Raw genomic sequence first — 21,377 nt, forward strand, 5'->3', positions numbered from 1 at the left:
GATGAAATTGAGGAGTTCTTTTTCACATGAATTATTTTTTTTGCATTCTTTTGGGAATTTCTACTATTGCTTCCTAGGCTTCTAACGATTTTTCTGTCTCAGGATTTTTATTTATCTATTTTTTTTCATTGATATATTATGACTTTAGTTCATATATTGATATAAAAATGTATATGTCCTCAAATTCTTCTTAATTTATTTTCCTAGGATTGTATTATACCTTTTGGTTTCTATAAATAACTTCTGTAATGTTCACTCCTTTCAATTCATTTTCTGTGAATAGACAAAGATTTTCTGTTAATTTTTTTTTCGAGGCTTCTGTCTCTTGCAAAGGTCAAATAGTTTAATTTTCAGAGTAGGTAACTTCAACTCAGCTAATAGCTTACGAAGTACCTTAATCATAACTCTGACGCTACATAATGTTTTTGTTAGTTTTTAATTATTTTCATTTATTATTTTTTAATCTTTGTGTATGCATTTTATGTATTATTGTGAATGAATCGAAATAGCTATTGAATGAACGTTGGAAATATAAAACTAAACAACAATTCTTAGTGAGAGATGCTTGTTTGTTGTTAGGCGCCACTAGACGTGTCGGGTGGAGGAGAGGGCGGGGTGCTAGACGCGGAGCGGAAGCAGTTGAGCGTGAGTCAGCTGTCGTTGGTGGATTTGGCGGGCAGCGAGCGAACGTCACGCGCCAAGACGCACGGCCAGCGGCTGCGTGAAGCAGGCAACATCAACAACTCACTCATGACGCTGCGAAACTGCTTCGAGCTGCTGCGTGAGAACCAGCGGAACGGCACCGCCAAGATGATCCCCTACCGCGAGTCGCGCCTCACGCACCTCTTCAAGAACTACTTTGATGGCGACGGTGATGTGCGCATGATCATCTGCCTCAATCCGCGTGCCGATGACTCTGACGAGATCAATGTCAGTCAACCAGGCAATTCATTTTATTTCATACAACAACAAACATTGACAATACTCATAATATACATTCAAAACATGTCAATCGTATTGGGAGTACATCAGTTCGTCAAGTTTCCAGTTAGTCAAGTATCTATTTTGTTGTTTTGACAAGTACCTGAGATACTGACAGAAATGGGAAGTTGAGTCATTTGTTACTTCAAGTTTTCATGGCATACATTTATCGTGGCAGGCTGATACACAGCTAGCTACATCGTTGCACTCTAGTTAGTGATTAGGGATAAGAAAGGTTAGTTTAGGTGTTATGTTTTTACTCTTAAATAGCAATATACTAGCATTCAGAATTATTTGATAATTTCAGAATTAGGTATTTGATACTGTAAACACTCGATTTTCTCGAGAACTTGACTTAGTTCCTACCCGATTTAGTTAATGTCACTCATCATATTGATATTTTTATTGTCTTGAAATATTACAATGTTGAAATAGCGTTCGGAACAAAAATTGATTTATTGCTCGTAACACATCATTTGAAATGTTTGTCATGTCATTATTCTCTAGACTTAAAACCGGCAAACATCAACTATCATTCTAGTACTGTTATGATTTTTTGTTTTGTGTTTGATTTTATGAATGATTTTTTATGATTTTTTGATTTTATTATTGTTTGATTTTATGTTTCTGCAGAGATACAATTAAAAATAGGGTCTCCAAGAGTTCAATATATAAAGTGATGAAAGAATGGGTCTTTTTTTTTAATATACTTCATTCGAGTAATTTATCCAACTATGGATTATTTTGTAAATTGCTGGTTGATTTTAATGTAATATATTCATCTATTTACCCCACTCTATCAATATTGCAGGTATGATAGTTTCCGGATAACCTCTCATGATACAGTTCAAAACAGCTTTGGTTATAACATTCCAGAAGAATGCCTTCTTCACCTTCATCATCATCATCATCCACTTGGATCTTTAATTTCAACATTTCTTTGTCGGAGCAATTAACCGATGTTATAAAAGGAAACTCATGAATTAGTTGCTAATTACGAACATATATCTTATTTCAGCATGTACTGAAATTCGCAGAGATGTCACAAGAAGTGAAGGTGAATAGAATCAGACCGACCCCCACCCCCACCCCCGCCAAGGAAGTGGTGTGCAGGCACAATGAGGGCTCGAGGAAGCCACCACGCTCTGAGGAGGTCAAGCAACCAAGTGAGCTGCTTCCACCAGAGAACATCAACTCGAAATTGAACTCCTCTTTTCTTCTGAGTTGTCGGTAATATAATATAGTAGTTTTCAGTATTATCTAATATGTAGTATTATTCTTTTCAATTTATTTATCAATGTGTGTTCTCTCAGTATTTCGCTCACGAATACTGTCCAAATAATAAGTAACAATCTACTTTACCCGAGTATCGCGGATTATCTTTACTGATAAAGGGCTCATTTCATGCTGCTCATTTCTACATTTGTTTGTCATTTGAAGTTGGAAAATTTTATTAGAAATTGTACTCAACCAACTGCTGGAGTATTACTACTGTATTACTACAGTAATATAGTATATTAGTATTATTATAATCATTATTTCAAATATCCAATGAAAGCTACATAAATAGAACTAATAGATTCTGCTACTGTAAATATTGACAAATTATTGAACTCTTATATTAACCGCTATGTAAATAGAACAAATATCAATATCCGGTCAATATTTGCAGAAGTCCTTAGTTCTATTTATATAGCTTTCATTGGATATTTGCGATAATTATTATAGAGCAATGTTTGTTATTTATTAACCAATAAAGGAACCATAGACTTATGTGAGAATCATTGTGAAAAAGCTAGTCTGAACCCCCATCCAGTTCTATTACATTCCTTGACCGCCTTGAATGTTACTTATCTGGGTTTATATTGTGGTGATTTTTTCCTGGCTTAGTTGCCATCTATACAGGATTCTTTTTTATTCTCCTGGGTTTCATCACTCCATTTATTAGCCTCATCCGTTGACCGTCCACTGCTTTCTTTTTATATACATTTATTGTAACCTGTAACCTATAACATTTCAAATTATTATCGATCGATATTTGCTGTTTTTGTGTTACACGTTACCCAAGCAACAGTAACCTTTCTTCAGACTTGACTACTAACAAACCGCTCTTTGTTAGTGTGGCCTTGCACTTTCCACTGGAGACATGTACGATTCTTATATGCTCTTCTGTACTTGCTTGTATTCTTATTAATTATCAGGTATTTTTTATGTATAAAATATTTACTTTATATTATTTGACAATATCCTTGTACTATTTCAGTTGAGTTCAGTTTGTATTGAGCACACTCGCTCATATGACCCAGTCCCCTCACCTCCTGGAAATTTCCCCTCTATATTTGCTCTGAATAGAAAATTCGTACAAATACACTTATTTCAATTCACTTGGTTACTCAATCTTTCTCAAAATTTATTAATATTGTTTTCGATGATGCTTTGACTATTATTTCTGTCTTCGATTTTGATTACAGTTTCCAACAAAGTTTCCCGGTGACAGATATCTCGAATTCAGAAAATGAAGGAGTCATTGCAGAAACTCTAAAATTACTCCTTGCCAGGAAAGAAAAGGCGAAAGAACTCCATACCCACACGAGAAACTATGGTAGTTACTATTTTGACAAAATAGCACATTCAATTAAAGCCAGTTTTAGGGGAAAAACTACTGACGTGCAAGACTAGCCTATTATAACCTGTAGTCCTTGTTCACATGTTAGTTGTCACAAAATTTGTACTTTTGCTTCCCCCCCCCTAGCCCACTACCTCCGTAATCACGGAGGTAGTGCCTAGCCCCGTTCGTGCAGAGATACACAAATTGATGATAAATCAGAAGTATTATTTATTCTCATGTAATAAATTTCACTTGAACAAAACTTTTGCAGATTCTAATAGGAAAAATATATAAATAATTTTTCGAATATCGTAACTATGTTATTATCGAAATCTTTTTATTAAGATAAGCATGTGATATAGACAGACCTATATGTTTTGAAGTGTTCAAAATCAAATTCAAATCAATTTATTTTTAATTTTTTTACAATATATACAGAGCATGAAATTACCATAGTTACTGAAACAATTACCATATAACTAAAAAATCACAATCATACCCTGAAGAACATCACAAAAATCAAATATATATGGGAAATAATCCCAAAGGTTACAAAAACCTGTTTGGGCAGAAAAAACTACTTAAAATAAAAAAGAAGTGTTACAGTTAACAAAGCAAATTGAGAGAGAGTAAAAAAATACTAAAAAGAGAAGAAAAAAGGAAAAATAACTTCAGTATCAGTATAACATTATTAAAATACTAACAATATTACACTATACACAATAACATTACAAACTAAAAAAAAATGTCGCGCTTACCAGTTGTAAAAAAAGTGTACTACTGTGCAGGCCTGCAGTTCACACAATATTTTTATAATAACCAGAAACATATTCATGTATCAGATGGCTATGTAATAATCTGCAGAAAATTGTCTTCTGCCTACACCTTTTTAAGTCCACAGGAAGCCTATTAAAAAACGTTGATTCAGTTCGAACTTTGTTTAAAACATTGATCTAGGAATTCTGATTAGTCCAAGAATATAATCAACTTTTGAATGTAAATAGCTTTATGTTTGTGCATTCTTTTTCCAACTTTATAATTATTTGTAGTTTCTGTAAATTCGAATCAACTCTTTTCCTTGTTATGCAGCGTCTTCACTCCGTTCAGGACTTGAGGCCGTCTTCAGTGCGAGTGATGATGATCAAAAGAAAATCCATAGTTTGACTGAGTTGAATAGAGAACACAACCAAACTGTAAGTCCAACTCCATATAGTCACTGCATTAACTAGTGTAACTCCATATAGACTATAGTAACTCCATATAGTCAGTGTAGTATGTAAGACGGCAGATTGAATTGGACCAGACTATACTATAAAACTTTAATTATTTGCAAATGGCATTAATCTTTAGTGAATCGCTTGTTTTTTTTTTTATTAATGGAATAGAATTTTCTTCCTTATTCATACTGCATGCAAGTAAGGATGGTATTTGACTTTTTAAAATGTGGAATAGTATCTTCATAATATAATGACTTCTCTATCTGATGACTTGGCGAATTTTTAACAGTCTCTACCATTTGACCACGACATGTCTAATACGATGGCAGATTAAAAAGTTTCCGACTCAACCATGAAGATGACAACCCACGTGAACAAGATCTTGTGTATCTTTTTAGTAATATTTCAATAGTTATTCACTGAAATTTCAGCCATTTTGGAGACGCACTACTGAAATCACAGTCGTTTGAGTAATCTGATGACGGGTGTTGGATGCTGAGTCTGCTCACATCAGACCTTGTTCACAAGAGTTGTCATCGTCATCGGTTAGGTTGGGAACTTTTCAATCTGCCCTCGTATCCGCCTTGAGGTCAAGTGGTAGAGTGGACTATACAGTTCGAACTTTGCTACTGCTATGTCATTAAATAAATAAGTCATTCTATTCTATATGAAGATAGTACTTATAATTTTAAGAAATCAAATATCATCCATACTTGCTTGCAGTATTGATAATGCTAAAAATTCCATTCCATTCATGAAAATCAATCTACTATAGATGAGAGCCATCTTATGGTAAATATATATTTGTCGATTCATACTGTTAGCATTCCTAATGAATAATACTAGTAGTTCTGTGAACAGTAGACCTCGCGCTCAGTAAGTTACATTGACCTGTTGTTATGTTTTCTCAAAAATTAATAAATAATTTATCAATTTAAAATAAATAGAAAAATCCTGAATAAACAGAGCTTTCTGTCCTATCGTACCGTGACGTGTCGTCCCGGAATGTGAGTGTGAGCGCTGTTATCAGATCTAGCTGCCGTCGATACGCCAATCCAATCAACCCATCAGAGAACATTCTGTGTTGTCGTGTTGGTGAAAAATCGGTGTGTTGAAATATTTACAAAATAAACTAGGTACCATAATGCTGATTTCCTACAAAATTCATTTCTCACTTATGATTTTAAAAATCAATTTCTTCTCAATAATATTTTTTGCAATTTTGATCATCAGATTAAAAAAGAAAAATGTAAAAAAAATGTTTTCTATCAATAACTCCAAACTCTAAACTAGAATCATGACCTCAGCTTATGGAAAGACAAAGTTAGTAGACAACTGTCTACTAACGTTGATGGAAAGATACATTTTCAAGATGTTCGATGTTTTTGAACGGGTAGTATTATAGTCCACTAGACAGCTGATTTATGATGAATAATTCTATAGTCTGATTTTTACGGTAATATTGGCGTATGTAGGAGGCTCCTTCATCCTTTTATATTATCCTTGAAATGCAAAATTTCCAAAAACATTGAATATACGTCGACGCGCAATTTAAAAAGGAACATACCTGTCAAATTTCATGAAAATCTATTATCGCGTTTCGCCGTAAATGCGCAACATATAAACATTTAAACTTAAAGAGAAATGCCAAACCGTAGACTTGAATCTTAGACCTCACTTCGCTCGGTCAATAAACGCTCCTTTTTCAAACAATGTTGATTTCCGAGTGAATTGAAGTATTCATTAAAAAAAAAGATTTATCTAGTAATTTGTTAACCCTGCCTCGGTGACACCATGGAACAATGCAACAAACATTTACGATAATAATTCTCCGTCAAAAAGTTTGTCCGTCTATTGATGACTCTGACATTTACTATAAAGTTCCATAGATCTCGAATTGAAGATTCGATTCAAATGTGAGAAAAAATTTAATATTACAAATACCCCCCTCTTGACATAAAAAAATTTTACTGTTTGAAAATTTAAAGAAAAAATTTACATTGACCCTAATGAAAATTGTTGAAATTTAAATTTGAGAACAGTAACAATTTTTTCTAGAAAAACAATACATGTCATCCAATAATATTGAAAATTATTATAAAAATTCATCAATAGCGTTTGTTATATGTTTCCAAACAATATTTCAAAATATAGAATATCAATATTACTTTTGATTTAGCTTTATAATTTAAAGGATAATATCTCAACAGAAAGTTTAATATGTAAAGAATAGTTTTTTGAAATTGCACATAAATTTAATAGATAGAAAAATTTAATTTTTATTGCATAAAAAAAATTTTAGTATGTTGAATAAAAAAAATTATTATTATTATTTTTTTTTTTTTAAATGAATTGATGAATTGTTACATTTAATTTTCATATAACATTTCAATAAATCAAAAAATGTTCATTTCTTTCACTATTGATGCGGTTGATTTTATTGATGCACATTTTGGAAAACAGTCCGTTAAGGCACTCAGTATGATTTTCAGTTAAGTGTGACTCCAATGTGATGACGTTAAGTGTTGGGTTGATCTGGATGCACGTAGTGTTGGGCTGATATTTGTAGTCGACTGATGCATATCAAACTCGATACAGGTGACATCTCAGTTAGCATTGCTTCATGTTTGTAGTAGACGGCTGCATTCCAAATTCAATACAGAGTCACATAAATTTTGTATCATATAATTATACAATGTACATTTCAGGCTTGAAATGACAATGTAATTCGTTTTTTGGAAAAGAGATAGACGCTGCATACAGGATTAATTTAGGTGAGGATTAATTTAGGTAAGGTTTGGTTTTTTGATATTTTCAGCTTTCAAGGTTTAGAGTTCTGCATACAGGAATAATTTAGGAGAGGATTTTTTGAATCAATTCTTTCATGATACTGTGACTGTTCTTCTGAATTCAAAGTTGTGAATGTGAACATGGATGGCAATTACCTCCAGGTAATGCAGTGGTGTTGAAGTTTGAGATACAGAGTCAGCAATAAGCATTGGCATTGCTATTGGCGTATGCTTTGGTGTCGGCTTTGGCATCGGCGTTGATATTGGCATTGGCGCAGGCATTGGCATTAGCATTGGCGCAGATTTTGGCATTGGCGTAGCTATTGGCATTGGCGCAGGCATTGACATCAGCACAGGCATCGGCGTTGATGTTGGCATCAGCATTGGCGCAGGCATTGGCGTAGCTATTGGCATTGGTGCAGATTTTGGCATTGGCGCAGGCATTGATATCAGCACAGGCATCGGCGTAGATTTTGGCATTTTGGCGTAGTTATTAGTGTTGATATTGTTGTAGGTATTAGTGTAGGCATCAGCATTGGCACAGATTTTGGCATCAGCATTGGCGCAGATATTGGCTTCGGCGCAGGCATCGGCGTAGATATTGGCGTTGGCATCAGCACAGGCATCGGCGTAGATTTTGGCGTAGTTATTGGTGTTGATATTGGTGTTGACATTGGCGTAGTTATTGGTGTTGATATTGGTGTTGACATTGGCGTAGTTATTGGTGTAGGCCGCAGCGTAGATTTAGGCGTAGTTATTGGTGTTGATATTGGCGTAGTTATTAGTGTAGGCCGCAGCGTAGATTTTGGCGTAGATATTGGCGTAGTTATGTCACACTAGATTGAAAATCACCCAAATGTTCTTAACACTCTTCATGGCGTTCACTTGTTGCTGATTTCGAGATTCACATGATAACTATTTCAATGTTAATGTCTGTGCTGTACCTGTTATCTTAAAATGCTTATAAACTAAAAAGAAAAACTTGATTAGGCTATCAATACAATCTAATACACATGAAAATTATTTTTAAATATTTATGAAATTGAAATTTGTTAACATCTTATTATACAGTCAGCAATACATAAATTGTGAAATATGGACATATCAATGATAAATTTAAAAAAAAATCATTCTCATCTATTCACTGTTCAATTATCAAAATTTAATCCATTCTTCAAAATAGAAATAGAATTTCATAACACCCTGTATCATTATCAAAATTGTAAAAAACAAACATCAGATTATCACAAAAAAAATTAATTTCAATACATATTTCAATAATTTCAGACAATTGATCTTCTATTCACAATCATTTCATAATATATCTGCATTTCATTATCATTTAGTATAACATTTCATTTATAGCATTTATAGCAAGTTCATTTCACATTTATGATTTATCATTCAGGGTTTCAAAATTATTTAGTTTTAATTTTGTTCAAAAATTTGTATAAAAAGCAAATTATTTAATATTGTTAATCATCGTTTGTTGGATACTATAGTTTATTTCGACTCTTCAATGTTCTAAACACAAACTACATTTCATGACAAAACTTTACTATCAAACATTAAACAAGAAACCATTCAAAACATCAATAATATTTTGCTTCAAAGGCAATCAATATTCATAATTAATCATCATTTTGCATCTATGGCAATCAACATAAGTAATCAACACAAAAAATATTATCTCATTACTGCCTCTCTAAGTCATAACCTCTGTTATTCCTTCTTTAGGCAATAATGGGTTTCCATCTCAAAAAACAATCACATACCAGCAAAATTCTAATCAACAAACCCCACTAAAAATTCTACATACACTCCAGCATCCATTTCAAACGATAATCAATCATATCAAAATTTATAGAACAAACAATTTTAAAAATTTTGAAAAAGATATCAATCACAAAAACTTATTTCAATTAATAATATAACAAAACGTTTTAAATTGAACCATTTATTTTTTAAATAATTTAAAATTTAAAGACTGTATAATAAGTACAAACATTTCAAGATTATAATACAAAGACGATCAAGATGAATAATGGGTAAATAAGTTCCCTAAAAAATACAAACAAGAGGAAAAGAAAACTGGGTAAATAAATTCCCTAAAACAACACACATTTCAAAATAAGTGATACATGATGAAAAAATATACCACAAGCAAACAATTATTTACACAACAATGGATAGATTTTAGAAAAGTTAAGTTTTATCAGCAATTTAAAGATTAGGAAAATAAGCTACTATTTTAACTTCTAATATTATTTCAGAAGAATACAAATTTAAATGACTATGGACAAGATTGGTTAAGATATGCATCATAGAAGAAATTTACTGAACATTACACAAAGACAGGAAAGAATCGAAATTTGAAAAGATTAAGGGCCAAGAACAATAGGCTACAGGAAAGAAAAAAGACACAATTATGGACTCTTACCATACACTGTGTAGCGATTATGCTATTCTGAATCCCGGCATAACACAGGATTCCTAATCATTGTGTGTTGGGGAATACCCTTTCATCATGTGATTCACTGTCATCATCTTGTAAATAAGCAACTTGAAACAACCTTTGAATACTAATACATCAATGGAGACTTTGCGTTTTGTTTTCTTCAAGAACATGATTTTATTCATGGGTTCATTTGTTTCAACAAAGCCGTTTTGCCTACAAAAGTTAGTCATGTTCACTTGAGAATGCATAGCATACACCTTTTCAAATCTCAGTTGAAAGTTGAACTCATCAACTTGACTCAACGCAACATTCATTTTGTTTACATTGTTCCTAACCTCCACAGAAACCTGTCTCATGTAATCATTCACTTTGTTTATAGTTTTCCTAACCTTCAATGTAGCAATATCACTTTCATGATAGTTAACTTTCAGTGAAGACAACTCCCTACCTACTTCTTTATTCAATTCTACTGTCTCACTATGGTTGACTTTTTCAACAACAGTAACTAGGCCTACATTGTCAGAAACTTGAATGAGTTGATCTTGTAACTTAACACTACTATCATCCTGCTTCAATTTGTTTTCATTTTCATGATTATCACTCAATGTTTCAGCAAATTCTTGCTTCATATCATCAAACCTAGCATTAAACTTAGCATTTTGCTCATCAAATCTAGCATTTAACTCATGAAACCTAGCATTTTGCTCTTGTTTAAAATTATCAAACAGTTGTGTTAAGGCAGCTATTAACTCATCATCATTTTTAATATTTTTCATATTGTATGCCATTTTGCTAGTCTGCACAGATAATATATTCATTAGGACTTGATCTCTCTTGAACCAATTTCCCACTCAGCAACAAACCATTCACAACCTATCAAGATATCTATCCTACTAATAATTTTTATAACCAGGGATTTCATGGTGTACCATTTGGGACATATTTATTTTGTAATTTGGTCCCACCACAGGGGTAACATTTGCCGTGCTACCAATTTTTCCTTAAACGGTTGGAATAGCATTTAACACCTATCAACCTAAGGATAGTTGTCGGCTCCAATGAAATAGATTCTTGATAAACTGTGAATGGATCTATTGCCTATGAATGAGAAATCCAGTTTTCAGAGCAAATTAACTTATAATCTTCAGATGAATTTACACAAATACACAAAGAAAATATATCTTAAGCCTAATTATTTCAGAGTTATTACGAACTAAAATACTTATCTAGTTTACAGTTGAAACACAGTGGCTATTGGCTTGAAAATACAAACAGCTATTTAATAACAAACTAGTACACAATAAACTTGTATAAAACTCAATTTAAAACATTAATAAATTCACTTAAACAGACAATAATTCAGAGCACAAAATTACACACACAACAGCCAGCCATGTTTTCAGAAGAAGCAAGAACAGGAAAATACCTAAGTTGCAAGTCACGAAGCCAACGCCTAGTTCAGTATCGATTTTTACAGACACGTCACCAAAAAATTATAACTTACAAGTTTAGAATTCACATTCTACATCTGTTCTCAATAAAACTTTATTTTGAAAATGTTATTTTAAATTTTTATATATATCTCGATTTAAATAAACGATTTATCTAGTAATTTGTTAACCCTGCCTCGGTGACACCATGGAACAATGCAACAAACATTTACGATAATAAATTCTCCGTCAAAAAGTTTGTCCGTCTATTGATGACTCTGACATTTACTATAAAGTTCCATAGATCTCGAATTGAAGATTCGATTCAAATGTGAGAAAAAATGTAATATTACAATACCTATCAAATTTCATGAAAATCTATTCCCGCGTTTTGCCGTAAATGCGCAACATATAAACATTTAAACTTAAAGAGAAATGCCAAACCGTAGATTTGAATCTTAGACCTCACTTCGCTCGGTCAATAAACGCTCCTCATTCAAACAATGTAGATTTCCGAGTGAATTGGGTACAACATGTCCAGTGTGCTAAGAATAGGCTCAGAAAGCTGCTTCACGCATTTTCAGAGCTTAGTAATGTTCTGAGTGTGGATCAGTGCAAAGTAGTTTACTTTGCCTATGTCCAATCTATAATACTATATGGAATTCTAGCTTGGGGAGGGGCTTCCTCCTCAGTCATTGAGCCTCTCGCAGTCACCCAAAGATCAATTATAAAAACAATTTTAAAGAGAGACTTTAGATACCCAACAAGACAATTGTTTATCGAATTTCCCGTACTGAATGTTAGACAACTTTTTATTAAATCCTTGTTGATCCACATAAAAAAATACAAAACTGAACTTCTAGGAGAAACAGTTAACCATAGCTACTCAACTCGCCACAGATCCAATTACAGCTTTGAGATACCTCAGCTGACTCACGGCTCTGAATTGACAAATCCTTCATACCTGGCCCATGTCTTGTACAGAAATGTGCCAGGGGTGATTAGGGAAGCAGAGGCATTTAGTTTGGTAGTGTTTAGGAAGAGGGTGGACAGGTGGCTGTACCAGATTGGTTGGGAAGCTTCAGAAGAACTACTCCAATCTCGTTATGCTTGGTGACCAACACGACTTCAAGGTTTCCAGACAATTGATTGGTATTTATTTTATCATTGATATAACCGATTTGACTGTTTTGCCTTTCTGGTTTATGCTTTTTTTTCATTCTCTCTTCTGAGAATTTCTGGAATCCCTGCCACTGCGGTCTTCAAAAAAATATTGTTATTTCTTCTTTATTTATTCTTTTATCAATCAAGGTATTAAGTATACTTATTCCTACATACATATTCCTACATACTCATTCTTAAATATACATCAGCACATATATTATCTATTTTATACTCAGAATATTAATAATACATCCATAATATAAGTGTATTCTCTATTATTTACTTCTATGAGCAGATTAAGCTTATTATGTATAAAGTGGAACTCCCCCCCTACACACAGATGGATAGTCTAGTAGGGGGATTCCAAAATATGTTGTATATTGTATTTCTTATTCGTGTAATATGTTTTTGGAAATAAACTGAATTGAATTGAATTGAAAATTGAATTGAGGTATTCATTGAAAAAAAAGATTGGGCAAGCCCATAACTACTGACGCTTGCCTATTGCATATTTTTTCAACTACATAAAACAGTCTTCATGAAAGGTCCTGTTCAAATTGTGAATATGAATACTCTATATCAGTGATATTAGGCAATTCTTCAATTTGTTGTTGTGTTGCTAAGGAACACTTCTTATTCCATTGGCAAAGAAAAAGTTTTTTTGCGAATTGCTTCAACAAGCTTTTCATCGCAACTTTGATAATCCTTTTTGATTTGAAAATATACAATAATTGGAAGTTATGTTTTGTCAGTGTACAGTAGATTCTCGATTATCCGACATAATTGCGAATTATCCAGGAATACGATTTATTCAATGATTCAGTACAATTTACTATTTTATGAAAATCTTAATAGAAAAAACAACATTCACATTATCTCAAACAACTACTTGCTACAGTTGGGTCGTCTTCTGTCTTCTTAAGCTATCATCTCAACTTGATTGTTATTTATTACTGTATGTCTTAATACCGGGTGTTTCAAAAAGAATGGCACAATTTTACATCAAATTACTCACAGAAGTATCGAGTTTATGATGATGTATTATAAGTGTTCTATACATGTGCCCTCCTTTTGAGGCTCGGACGATATATTAGCCAAATTCATCCCAGACTGTTTGCAAGATGTCTTCTCGGACTTTAGCTACTGCATCAGTTATCATGGATTTTAGCTCCTCAATATCAAGTGCTAAGGAAGGATCAACATTAAAGATCGTGTTTATGTTACTCCCTTAGCACTTGATATTCAGGAGCTAAAACCAGGATAACTGATTCAGTAGCTACAGTTCAAGAAGACATTTCGGGAACAGTCTGGGATGGGGAGATGTCAGTATACACCACCGTCAAAGTCAGACACATCCATCCTAGCACTGAAAATCAGTCTTGTTTTGGCGGTGGCTGCTTTTGTCGTTCTTGTGCTGAAAAAGAAGTGTCTTGTTTTGGTGGGGCGAGTCCGTGACTAATTTCTCTACCTGGAAAACAGTCTCTGGTTGTCGCTATCACCTTTTGTCGTCTATGCCAGTTTTGCTGGAAGATTGGCGAGGAAGTAAACTGGTTTGAATTTTGGCACAGACTGTACCTTCTTGGAAATATTCTATTTATAACTTAGTGTGACTGGAGAAGTGTGTGTGACCATTCATAAGACAATACTCCTACGTGACATTGTCTCTTATCTCAACCTTATTTAGTTCTATTGCTTCCTCTCACTCTCTCTCTCTCTCTCTATCTCTCCCTCACCCTTATCCCTCTCTCTATTGCTCCTGCGCCACTCTCTCCTCACCCTCATCCCTCTCTCTATCACTCCTGTGCCACTCTCTCTCTCTCACACACACACACACACTCTCTCTTACTCAGTTGTGTGCTGATGGGAATGATACTATTTTATTTCCTTCTTTCAAATGGCATTCAATCTTGTAAAGACGTGCTTCCTGGGGGGTTATCTCTTATGATAGAGCCCCAAAATGGGCGCCATTTTGTGTAAAGTGGTAAAATTGTAAATCCTTTATAGATGAAACGGTGTTCTTGATGTTTATTAGAGCGGTTGCTAAAGTCCCTAATTTGCGAATAAATTCGCAAATAGTTAAGGCCGTCCGGCTCGCAAAATTGCTGGGTTCAAACCGCAGCTCTAGCTCAGTGGTAGATACATGAATTTTCCAAATATAATTAATCACCACAAGGTTCAATGACTGGTGATTAATAATTCTTACCACTGCTTCTGTGAAGTTCTTGAAGAATACCAAGAAGGAAATCAAAAAGATAGCTGATGACTGATTATCAGTAACCATGTATCCAATTGAGGATAATAAAGACCAACTATGGTTTTTTCTAGTTGATTCTTAAAACGCTTGCCATGAATACAGGTATCCACCAATTTATCCTTCTGAAATTCCTTAGAACTTACAACGCCAGTTCTTGAAGCTCTCCGGATCCTTATATGAAATAACTGGAACCTTATTAATATAATTATCAATGTGTTTTTTCTGGCGGACTAGTATGACTATCATCAAAGGATGATAAGTACTGAATGCTCTTAATAAGATCAATATTAATTGATTCACTAATTTTATATGCTGCAGAATATTTTTCTTGGTACTGAGACAGCCCAAACTGTATATCACGAGATGAATTAGGATAAAATAAACTTCTATGATTTTTGTATGCTGACATAAAACACAAAATATATTCCCATAAAACAATATATATATATATAAAATATTCTTATATCTATAATTTTCTCTAAATAAATTCTTTAACGGTTTAACAATTATCACAATGTTTAATAGCATTCACATTTGTGAGCTTTAAAAATTATAAATTTGTATTTAATACTGATACATGGACTTCAAGTCAATTCAGAATTCTACAATTTAAAACATGTTCGGTCTGTAGATTTAATAGGACATGCTTTGATAAATTAGCAAATAATAATTATTAAAATTAATATTTAAAAAATCTCAGGGTTTTTAATGAGTCTGTGCCATGCATGGAAGTAAGCTTCCTACATAAATCAAATAAAATTCATAAAGCGTTCTCATAAACTATATGATAGCACTCAACATGTTGCGAATTTTTCTTTGACTGATTTTATTTATATAGCGCTTTGATTAATTCCCCAACTCTAATAAAAAAGGCCTTTATAAAACGAGCTCGTTTGAACAAACACTCACAGTAATGATGTTCTTGGAGGTCTTGTAGAATAAATTAATTATTTTCAATAATTAATTATGCAGGTCCTTTTCGTCTCAGCTGGGCTCGCGCGTGGTCCAGATTTCTTATAGATTTCTTTCCGTATTAAAGATATATTTGTGGGAATTGATTACAATTAAGAACTCTTAAACAACACTGAGTTCACAGATAAATAAACATTAATTACAAATAGTTCACATTTAAAAAAGGGATTGGCTTGATAATTTTTTAAAATTTAACAAGAAGGAAGACCCTAATTTCCATGTGCATCCTCTCAGAACGAGATCACTAGCCAAAGAGAAGTGGTTTTCAGAAAAAATGTATCTCTTCCTTGAACGATTTGTAAGCCTCTTTCTGATTGGCTTTTAATTTAGCAAAACTCAATACAATTGGTTACTTCAGATTCAGGGTTTCGAAAACTTTATTATAGAAAAATAAATAAAAAGTTTTTATATAAATATATGGAGTGATTGTCTTAAACTATTCTAATAAATCGTGATATACGATGCTATCATGCAACATATATTTTTAATTTTTTATACGAGTTTTGTATACTCTTGATTTTCGTGCTTTTTTAGATTGTAATAAATATTTATGCGGCAATAATAGTTCTCCCTATTTATTTACATAAACCTTCCTTAGTATATATAATACATCTTTTGTGAGTAGACTTTATAATTCAACTTATACTGGTTGAACGAACGATCAGCTGATTCGTTAGGTGTTGATTCAAATAACTATCGATTTGTCCTAGATCGATTGATTCATTTAAAAGTGTAAATAAACAATTCTAACCTCAAATGTACATGCAAACTTTTATTTTTTATGATCTGCCAATAATAAATAAGCCGCTTTATAATTTTTAATTCTGCCAATGGATCCTCATTATTGTTGAATTACAATTATGCATGTTTTTTCTTATCGCTTTAGATAATACGATTACTCTTTATCACTAACAACATTCGATTTTACTTGAGTGGTTCTTTGACTAGGTTATCTTTCCTTTCCATATTATAATTCTATTAAAGTTCAATAGTTCATTTCAAAAATAGTTTGTGGTGCTAAAATACCACGTTACAATCTTTATTCTAATTATTAAATTTTTCATACAAGGAAATTCGTCGTTTATTTAATACTGTCATTTGATGTAAATCAATGTATAAGGTACAGTTTATAGTGAACTATATTATATTATCGACATTCAAATTGCATTTTATATTCATTGTGATTAGTAATATTTTTCATACTTCTCTCCTTTCTTTTCCCTCAGGGTTTTGTTATTATTTCATACAATGCTTCAGAGATATTATCTTCTACCTATATTGAATTTGACTTTCCCATGCCTACATTTGTATTTTTTGTGTGTGTCAATTATATCCATTACTATCAACTCTTGCTTGTAATATTGTGAATCCCCCCATTCCACTGAGTAGGATTGTATAATATAATATTGATGTAGCATCATACTGGAGAATGCGAGAGGTTGAATGTGAGAGAAGGCCGGCTGTGCAACAAAACTAAAGCAGCGATTCAATTGAATCCTCTCTTCTTCACTTTCTCACTATAGGACTATATCCCTCAGAAACATACTCTCCTGTAAAATATACAATCCCCTAAACTGAAATAATTTGACTCCTTCAAGTTATGTGCTTCCAACTTGAGCATACCGCCCGTTGTTCTCTCAATAATATTTATTGAACGAGCGTTAGCAAGTTCTCACTTTTTACCCAAGTTCAAAGTTGTTGCCAGTCTGTGGGTTTGTTTGAATGTACAGCAATAACTTTGGAAAGAGTTGATCGATCAGCTTCAAATTTTTAATACTCACTCTTCAAACCTTTTTACAGGTCAAGTTCGTTGAACAACAAAATATTTTACTCACCTTTTTCAGGAAATAAAAGTAACATGTCTGCCTTACTATTATCCTTCAATAACATACGCGTAATATTAATAATACAAATTCTGATGGCAGTTTGCTCTGACGTTTGTATTATTGATTTTATGAATTTGAATTTTGATTCTGAATCATTCACCCATACGGAGAAATCTTTGAAGTTCTATGGATTCATATAGGCCTACAGCTTAATATTAATAGGAAAACAACTCAATGCTCCTTTTCGAAAGATAATTTGACAGTGGGCTCCACTGGGAAATCCTATTCAAATTTTGAAAAAAAAATCTGTATGTAGCTTCAAAATTTTGGACTTCCATCTTGGTTCTGCCACATTGAATCTAACATTTTTTATGGGAAGGTTTTAATACATGATTCAAAAATAGAATTTCAAGAGATAATGAATGGTGGTGGCCCATCAATTTATATCAAACCGTTTCAAAGTATATTCACATTCTAGTGTTGAAGTTTTTGGGTATCTGTGATACAGAAATATTGCTCGCCTAGAACAGGATAGATTATTCATCACATAATCTTATTATTATCGTTCCCTAACAACCTATGTTAAGCGTTGCTGAGAGAGATTTCTGTGATAGATATATAACCGAATAATACTATATAATCGTACTATATTCGACTAAACAACGAGAGACAAAATGAAGGGATTCAAGATATTAAAAAAATGAAAAATGGGAATGCGAAAAATATTATAATAATTGAAACTCCAGAACTTATCATTTAATTAAGAGACATTTATGGCATTAATAATTTTCTGAAAAACAATAATAATTCAGCAATATAGCACTAATAGTTTTAATTTCAGATTACTTTCTCCTGGGTTATTGAAATCTGTGTTGGAGATTCCTCAGTGATTGCTGCATCATCTGAGAAAACCCCGTGAAAGTGAGCTCTGTTCGAAATTAACAGAATGCTCAAGTATAGAGATTTAGAAGAAAACAACCATTTCATTTGATGTTCATTGAAATCGACCACATCAGTATTTCACTTTTTGTGTTATAATATTACATTTTTCTCACATTGGAATCGAATCTTCAATTCGAGATCTATGAAACTTTATAGTAACTATCAGAGTCATCGATATACAGACAAACTTTTTGACTGAGAATTTTTTATCGTAAATGATTGTTGCATTGTTCCATGGTGTCACCGAGGCTGGGTTAACAGAATTAATAGATAAATGGTTTATTTAAATAGAGATGATATATAAAAATTTAAAATAACAGTTTCAAAGTAAAGTTTTATTGAGAACAAATATAAAATGTGAATTCTAAACTTGTAATTTATAAATTTTTGGTGACGTGTCCGTAACGTTGAGGTGTCTAGAAGCTTTGCTCTCTTCCTGGTAGATAGATTTTTCCTGTGCATTCTTCTCTCTGAAACATGGCTGGCTGATGGGTGTTGTAACTTTGTGCTCTTTAAATTATTTTCTATTTAAGTGAATTTAATCAGTTTATAGTGTTCTATTTTGTCTGTTTATTGATTTGTGTGTATACAAGCCAATAGCCACTGTTTTTTCAACTGTAAACTAGATAAGTATTTAGTTCGTAGTAACTGTAGATGCTTAGGCTTGTAAGTTATTGTTCTTTCTATATTTGTGTAATATATTGCCAAAATTCTTCTGCAGATTATAAGTTCATTTGCTCTGAAAACTGGATTTCTCATTCATAGGCGATAGATCCATTCATAATTTATCAAGAATCTATTACATTGGAGCCGACAACTATCCTTAGGTTAATAGGTGTTGAATGCTATCCAACCGATTAAGGAAAAATTGGTAGCACGGCAGTGTAGTTGAGTTGATATTGTGGTAATTATTCATATTGAATGAAAAAGACTAAGAAATTGTCAAAAAAACACAGATTTTTCTTAATCAGATTAATCTGTGGTTTTTTGACAATTTCTTAGTCTTTTTCGTTCAACATTAGTATTTACTTATGAATTACCGGTAGCGTATTGTTAATGTATTAAGATCTGAGAAGATAATATGAGAAACTTATTGGTTTTTCTCACAATGATTGTAATGGACGGCTTAATTGCTTTTAAATAATTATAAAAATATTACAGTTTATTGACCGAACGTAGTGAGGTCTATGTTTTAACTCGGATTTTCTTTTGTCTGTCTGTATGTAACGCAATTACGGCCAAACGCGTTGATAGAGTTCGATGAGATTTTGCAGGAATATTCCTTTTTCAACTGCGCGTCGATTTATACACAAGGTTCTTTGAAATTTTGAATTTTAAGGATAATATGAAAAGAAAAGGAATTCCTCCATACTCTGACATTACTATATAATAATCTACTCTGAATATATCATAGTATAGAATTATCAAATATATAGAATTATATATATATATATATATATATATATATATATACCACAGTATATATCATATACTCTGAAGATAGGATTAATCAGACTATAGAATTATTCATAATCAATCAGCTGACAAGTGGATTACACAGATGTCTGGAAAAACCGTGTCAATTTCTATAAGGTCTACAGTTTCAGTCAAAGACCTTAAAGAGATATACATTTCCAAGGTTTTTGGTTTTAATAACTTGTTTTGCACTCATCCTATTACATTAAGAAAACAATTTCTGTACATCTGTTTATATTTTTATATCTGGTTGTTTATGTTCAACGGATCTCGAAAACGGCTGTAACAATTTTCACGAAATTTGGTACATATACCGTAGTAGGTTTATGATATAAAAATTTGATTGCACTAGGTCTCATCCCTGGGAAAACTCACTGAAGGACATGAAAAGAATAACAATAATTCATCCTTGGAAAAACAGATGATAGTTTTGTCGTCTGTCGAAACAGAAGATGCGTGTGTGGGAGAGAGACAGAATTATTTCCAGCTGTGTAATCAATCAGAAAGAAATATTATCTAGAAATTTTAATCGACTTGATCAAGATAATATGATTTGTTGAAATGACATAATTATCATTCTAAACTAGAGTATATAATAATTTTCAAAGTTATTCATTATTTGACAATTTTAAGTCATTAGTGAGTGTTATTTTGTTATTCAATTTGTTTGTAAATAATCTAAATTAGATCTTTTTTGTTTTTAAATGTTTGGACTGAAAATTGAACCTGAATGGAAGTGTATGTATGAAGCCTACTTTCTGGACTATTAATTTATAGTATACAAAAAAATTAATGAATAAATAAAAATTCGGGGAAGAAACAGTTTTGGGCTTTGCCTGTTAGTCCTTCCCCAATCATTTTAAAGAATTGTGTTCTGTTTATCAATAGTTTATAAATAAATAACGAGCGAAGCTCGGTGCCCCGATATTGGTATTATTATGCGTGCCCATCATTATCAATATTCTCACTTTTGAAAAAACTAATTTAATAGTTGATTAAAAATAATCAAATGAACTTAATAATGCTGAAGAAATTATAATATTTTTTATTGTAAAAAATTGATTCTCATCAGATAGAAAGATTATCACAGAACTGGATGAATTATATCATATGGAATACAAATTCAAACGTGAACTGAGTTTCTTTTCAAACATCCCCATTGGATATACTTGTGGACGAGAAAACCGCGTGAGGTCTACTGTTCACAGAACTACTAAATACATTCCAGTACAATATTATAATCTTGTTTCACAATCCAAT

General features: G+C 32.5%; 1 protein-coding gene across 1 annotated transcript in view; it reads left to right on the forward strand.

The window, feature by feature from the left end:
* LOC111048855 (kinesin-like protein KIF23) overlaps window positions 1-21,377 on the forward strand; it is a 57,752-nt gene that overhangs the window by 26,088 nt on the left and 10,287 nt on the right. The window contains exons 6-9 of the mRNA XM_039421589.1: window positions 580-930; window positions 2,000-2,211; window positions 3,453-3,583; window positions 4,679-4,782. Coding sequence (XP_039277523.1) covers window positions 580-930; window positions 2,000-2,211; window positions 3,453-3,583; window positions 4,679-4,782 — 798 coding nt within the window. The remainder of the gene's footprint in view (window positions 1-579; window positions 931-1,999; window positions 2,212-3,452; window positions 3,584-4,678; window positions 4,783-21,377) is intronic.

The sequence above is a fragment of the Nilaparvata lugens genome, chromosome 2 (genome assembly GCF_014356525.2).
Source record: "Nilaparvata lugens isolate BPH chromosome 2, ASM1435652v1, whole genome shotgun sequence".
NCBI classification, from domain to species: Eukaryota; Metazoa; Arthropoda; class Insecta; order Hemiptera; family Delphacidae; genus Nilaparvata; species Nilaparvata lugens.